This window comes from Cibotium barometz, chromosome 8 (genome assembly GCF_041138505.1).
Source record: "Cibotium barometz isolate CiBa-2024 chromosome 8, ASM4113850v1, whole genome shotgun sequence".
Classification (NCBI taxonomy): domain Eukaryota; kingdom Viridiplantae; phylum Streptophyta; class Polypodiopsida; order Cyatheales; family Cibotiaceae; genus Cibotium; species Cibotium barometz.
In genome coordinates, this window is record NC_141053.1 from 6,617,919 (window position 1) to 6,624,171 (window position 6,253).

At 41.7% G+C, this 6,253-nt stretch overlaps 1 protein-coding gene across 1 annotated transcript; it reads left to right on the forward strand.

Moving 5' to 3' along the window:
- The first annotated feature begins 885 nt into the window (after positions 1-885).
- On the forward strand, positions 886-3,052 carry LOC147635855 (small ribosomal subunit protein uS12). Its single transcript, XM_086801206.1, has 4 exons — positions 886-1,042; positions 1,658-1,813; positions 2,517-2,643; positions 2,764-3,052. The coding sequence occupies exons 1-4, from the start codon at positions 1,038-1,040 to the stop codon at positions 2,902-2,904; spliced, it is 429 nt and encodes a 142-aa protein (XP_086657332.1). The 5' UTR covers positions 886-1,037; the 3' UTR covers positions 2,905-3,052.
- Positions 3,053-6,253: the final 3,201 nt, after the last annotated feature.

The following is a 6,253-nucleotide window of genomic DNA, read 5'->3' on the forward strand; positions in this document are numbered from 1 at the left end:
TCAATATGACATCTGGATTAAACTTTTCTTCACCTTTCTCTTGACCCCTCTTGACCAAAAGTTTTAGCAAATTAATTTACTAGAAACAACTGCACATAAGAAAAATGCTTTAATTAGCATTTGGTGGCTAGATATTGGCTAAAAAATCATGAAAACATCATCTAGAATTAATCCAAACGAGCAAAGTATTAATACAAGGCATGCTCGCATTAATAATATGCGAATAACCCGCATTTGTTTAGTGTGAGTACATACAAAACGTACTATAACACCAAATATTCCTCGAAAATAAGAATTCTCAAGAAAAAGAATTACCATGATTTTTTTCTTAATTTTCCCTAATTTTTTAGGGCCTCAAAATATGTTATTTTTGAAAACCACCAAAACCCATCTTATGGCACTCCAAACCTATAATTTTCCAAAAAAATTTTAGCAAATAATTTTGCCAAAATACCGTTGATATTTAAAAAATACCAATTTCTAGGATCTCTAAAAATAATTTCTAGAATATTCCTAATTTCTCATGAGAATCCCATCGTCTACAAAATTTCTAATTTCACCCAACAATTCTCAAATCCTATGAAAAATTTAAAAATTTTAATGGATTTCTTAAATTTTTGGACCAAAAATAGACACCCATGCAAACGGGACGATCTCCCTCGCCCATCCTACACTCGCAATTTCAGCTGACATGTATGATGGGGGGATGAGACCTTCACACCCAGAGCAGGCATTGGATACAAAGGGGAAAAATTTAGAAAATGAATTTTGTATACCCTATTTGAATCTGTATAAGCCTAAGGTCTTTACACATAGCCTGATCCATTGCCTTCTAAGGAAGAGAATGAATTTCGTATATACCCTTTTAAAAGATAAAAGATTTTAAATTACAATTGTAATCTCATTATGGTGACGTTAGGGCCAAAAGCTATAGAGACTTCATCTTTCGTTCTGAAGGTCTTTGCATCCCAAGTTAGGGTTTTCCTCATCTGCGGTCGCATTTGTTCGGGCTCGAGCTCGCTCTCGCGCCAGCAGCCATGGGGTGAGTATTTCGTTTTTCATTCCTAGTGTTTTGTAGGTTATGGCGTGAAGTGAGGATTTGGCAGGCTATGGTGTTCAATTCGGGTTTTGCTGGCTGTGGCGTTCTTAAGGGTCTTGTAGGTTCGGTGTGAGGGTTTATCGGGCTGCGGCTTGTTTAGACGTTGTGCAGCGTTATGGACTATCTGAAGAGGGGCTGTTTTCTTCTGAAGGGCTAGGATTTAGCAGGGTTACCTGCATGTTCCAGATGGTATCCAGGATGTAGCAGGTGGACCTTGCCGTTTTGCAGCATGATAGCTTTTAGGGGTTAGTAGTGGAGACTTTGCTTCTCTGCAGGACCGGTTTGGCAAGGATTCTGCCCTTCTGTAGCACCAGAGGTGCGACGGCTTAGCTGGCGGATCTTGCCACTCTGCAATATTGTGTTTTTCCTAGGGTTCATAGCACGCAGATCGCAATTTACTGCACATTGGTATTTCTCTTATAGTTTTGAGCGGGTGGATCTTGCCGCTTTACCGTCCATCTGTTGACTATCCCTGAGTAAAGCAGCTGCTTCACAAATTGTTTTTTAGCTAGGGGGATCTCTCTAAGGAGTACTTTGATGGGGCGGTTTGTTTTGCAGGAAAACACGTGGTATGGGAGCTGGGCGTAAGCTGAAGAACCACAGGCGGGCGCAACTGTGGGCTGATAAGTCCTACAAGAAGAGAAACCTTGGGAATGAATGGAAGAAGCCGTTTGCAGGCTCTTCACATGCCAAAGGCATAGTCTTGGAGAAAATGTAAGCTCTGTAACACATACTTTGTTTTGGCATCATGAGGGTCTTGGGTGCATGAACTCATTTGGGTTTGATGGCCTCATGCCATCTTTTGTTTTTGAACCTTTGTGGTGATGATTTCTTCTGTGTGAGGATGTGAGGATGCTATTGAAGCGGTTTCCCGTTCTTAACTTGAATAGTGTGGCAGCTATGCATTTGAATCAAAGCACGTTTGGTGACATTTTTATCCATCCATAGTAGTGATTATTTTCTTAGGGTGGGTTATTCTTGCTCCTGATAATCAATTTCATGCATTCAACAGAGCCATCCAAGACCTGTTTTGGAGATTTGCCTTTTCATCATAGACCCATCGGTGCTATGAAAGGGCTAACAGAGAAGGATTTCAGTGGTAGACTTGCACAAACACAATCATACACTAGCAGTCTAGCCTAATCTTGTATTAAGTCCGAGAATGCAAGCCCAATTATACATGTAGAAGCACAATTGCTGTCCATAAGTTACATAAGAGATCAACACTCGTAAGGAAAACCTTAAGTTGATGGAAGACATATCTATTCCCAACTGTGGCTGTCTTTTTGTGATTATGGGCCGCTGGCCTATGAAGCTCTGCCACTTTAAAGTCTCTATTCAAAGGGATGCACTGATTTTTCATTGTGCAGCCAGTCTCAAATATCATTAGTGACTAGCTGTGCTCTTTTGTTTGCAGCGGTATTGAGGCCAAGCAGCCCAACTCTGCTATCCGAAAATGTGCAAGGGTGCAGCTTATCAAGAATGGAAAGAAGATAGCTGCATTTGTGCCAAATGATGGTTGCTTAAATTATATTGAAGAAAATGTGAGTCAATCATAGATATTTCACAGTTGGTGTGTCAAGGCCTTGAATTGCATAGAGTTTCCCTTTGTGTTAAGGAATGCCATGCTTCTTGTTATTTGACGGCCTCTTGTTTTTCTTCAGGATGAAGTCCTGATTGCAGGATTTGGACGAAAGGGTCATGCTGTTGGTGATATTCCTGGAGTCAGGTTTAAAGTGGTGAAGGTTTCTGGAGTGTCACTTCTTGCCCTATTCAAGGAGAAAAAAGAGAAACCTAGGTCTTAATTGCCCTTTTTGTCAAGGAGAACCACTGTGCCTTGATTCTGGGTGGTTGTACAAGAATTTTAACCGCTACTTGCATGAACTACGACTGAGCTTATGTTATGAAGCTACACATTGTGCTACATGTTTTCTAATCCTCTTTTTTCTTCTCGATGGGAGCTGAAGAGATTCATTGGGGTTCTTCACTTGGGAATATACAACCTCCCCCAATTCCCTGCCTGTGGGCAGGGGATTATCTGTGAAGACCCTTAGTTGGTGTGATACATGGTGGCTATGGTCTAACACAAAAATGTTTTTTTAGTATCACATGCATATGCTGCAGTTATTGATTTCTTCTGTGATGCTACAAATTTTTCTTAGCGGTTAGAGAAGTGAGTGCATGCAGGCACAGCGACAGCTTCTACACCCAGCTTTACCAGTTCCCTTGGGCTGTCTTGTGCTCTCATGAAAAAAAAGTGCCAACTTGATAGAAAAGAAGCACAATGGTGCTAAAAAAGCCATGCTGGAGGTGTTGATGCTGTCCCTCTTCATGCTTAAACCTCTAGCAGCTATTTAGCAGCACCTCAAAAGAAGCCATGCAGTGAAGGTGAATCGCTGAGTGTGTGTAGTGTGGGAAGTCTGGTGTATGGAAGTTGCTATCTCAACGAGGCTAGCAACTTCCATACACCAGACTTCCCGTTGAGATAGCAACTTCCATACACCAGACTTCCCACACTACAGGTGATGTCATCGATTAATGCTTAGCATCTCAAAAGAGCATAGCCAGCCTCACAAGGCTCATGGGCTGTACACACATGGTGCTGACGTAGAAAGCCCGGTGTTGTACAAGGTGGTGACACCAGCGTTTTAAACTTATAATTATTAAGGTTCAAAGCTTTTATGCAAGCCCTTGTTGTTACCCAGTAGCCTGTCACGTTAATCACCAATATTATTAGCATCCATTGATGCATATATTCATACTAGCTAGCTATCCTTGGCATTTGTCCAAGCTGATCTAAATAGGGAATGGCCTTTGGGCAGTGGTGACCTGTGTTTCAATAGAGAACGGCAGGCAGTCCCCATACGTCGGTTGTTGCTATCAGTAGTGGAGGCGACTTGCTATGACAACTCAGCAACTAACCCATTTGGAATCATACGGTTGACATGTATTGGCACAATTGTAGGACAACCCACTCAGCCTTGGGATCAGATTTCTAACGGAGCTGATGTGAAAATCATGTGTCTGTTCTGTTGTTGATTCAGGAAGCCTTGTTACGATCTAGCTTGCCATGATTGTAAAAGCTGTTATTGTTGGATGCCATTATCATTTTTTTCCCGAAGTAATGGCTATTTAAATTAAGAAGTTAGAGAAGAGGTACATCAGATAGAGAGTTTTCACCAGCATAGTATTCTTGGTGACTACTGTCTCTCTCAAAATCATCGTATCTTGGATTGCACTGATCAGCTCCTCGTCCTGTCTATCCTCTGCTCTCTTGTGTAACCTAGCTGTCGGAATCTTGGAAGCGATGCCAAAAGAGGATGCTTGTTTTTCAACAACATGTTCGAGGGGGGATCTCAATCTCTCCATTATTATCTATTTCATATATTGAGTCTAGGGTTCTCTATTCGAGTAGTCTCCCAAAATTTGAGTTATTTATCTTTTGGATCCTTTTGGATTATATAACGCCTTATTTCTAAAAGGCCCCTCTCCATCATACCCTTTTTTCCCCTGCTTTAGGTGAGGGGTTGTTTTGATATGCCAATGTAAGGAAGGAATGACCTTTGAGTCTTTCGCCAAGACCATGCTTGTTAAGCCTCTAAGCCACGCTTGTTGAGCCTCTGGGCCTTTTGTGCCACGCTCACTGGCCTCTAAGCCATGCTTATTGGCCTTTGAGTCTAATGTGAGGAACACATATTGTGTCTTTGCTTGAGTTGGTGTACAAGACTATTGAAGGTAATGCATGCAACTCCACCATCACTCCAAAGGGGGGTTTGTTAGATATTTTGAAGTTAGTCTGGAGTCTAGTCTAGTGTCATTTGTGGTGTGAACACCCCTTATTTATGTTTAGGGTCAAAAGATAAGGCCTTGGTACCTATAAAAGCATTTACTTGGGTCCTTCATTCTCACAATATTAGTACCATTCAAGTTGTGCAATCCCTCTCACACACTTGAGCTCTCTCTCTCTCTCTCTCTCTCTCTCTCTCTCTCTCTCGCTCTCGTGTATGTGTCTATGTGCAAGTGTGTGGTGTCTTTGTGTGTGTGTGTGTGCGCGCGCGCGCGCGAGCGCGCGTGCATGTGCAGGGGTTCACATGTGCGTGCGTGCGTGCGTGCATGCGTGTGTGTGTCTGTGTGTGTGTGTGTGTGTGTGTGTGAGAGAGAGAGAGAGAGAGAGAGAGAGAGAGAGTGTGTGTGTGTGTGTGTGTGTGTGTGTGGAAGGTTTGGTACTTGATAGGCTTCTCTTCTCAAAATAAAAAAGCCTAACTAAGGCTAGGATCAAGCCTAGGCTACTACCACTTCATAGAGTATCTCAGCACCAACATGCACCTATATGGTAAAGGTGTGTTAATGCAGGATGAGCAATGAACATTGAGTCGACAATGTCAATCTATGAAGATGTCACTAAGTCCACATTAATGGATAACTCAAAGTCTTCAACAAACAAAGAAGTCTTAGAAGAAAAGCAGTTCGAGAAAAGATTTCATTAGCGAGGTGTGCAAACTATGAAGAAGATCCAGATCGTGCCTTCAAAGAAGAGGCCAACTTTGTCAAAGATGTATGAGCCTTTTAAGGCTTATGTAGTCTTGGCCACCCTCAGTCCTCACTTCTCCTTATGCATTTAAGTTGTCAAGTTTACTCCTTGTTTGTTAAATGTCTATTTCTTGTATGGTGAAGTTGGTGAAACCTAAGTGAAAAATGTGCTTGTTGGTAAATCCAAATAGTGCATTATATTGGGAATAATTATTTGAGGAGTGTTGAAAAATATCAAATAGGTGTGCAACGGGTCACTATTTTAGGTTAATATGTTTATAGGTGTGCAAGGGGTCACTATTTTAGGTTAATATGTTTATCCCACATGGGAGATTAACCTTTTGGTGCCTATCTAAAGGCAGGTTTTCCACTTTGAAAGTAATGAACAAGTATTTTTCTTGTGATTAGCTCTCTCTCTCTCTCTCTCAAAATTCTATCACTCTCATTCTAGGAACTATCAAGGTTGAGGTGGTTGAACTATGAGGGTTGAACTACCAAGTTTTGAGGTGGTTGAACTATGAGAGTTGAGGCGTAGGTAAAGTGTGTTTGAAGCTTTTAGCCATTATAATAAGAAGGGTAGCTTGAAGGTGGGCGCGATGGTGGGTGTAGGGGAGAGCGGACGTT

Excerpts from the sequence above, each read along its gene's own strand:
- LOC147635855 (XM_086801206.1), top strand. Across the intron at positions 1,814-2,516 it reads GGCATAGTCTTGGAGAAAAT|CGGTATTGAGGCCAAGCAGC; the intron begins GTAAGCTCTGTA and ends TTTTGTTTGCAG. Across the intron at positions 2,644-2,763 it reads TAAATTATATTGAAGAAAAT|GATGAAGTCCTGATTGCAGG; the intron begins GTGAGTCAATCA and ends GTTTTTCTTCAG.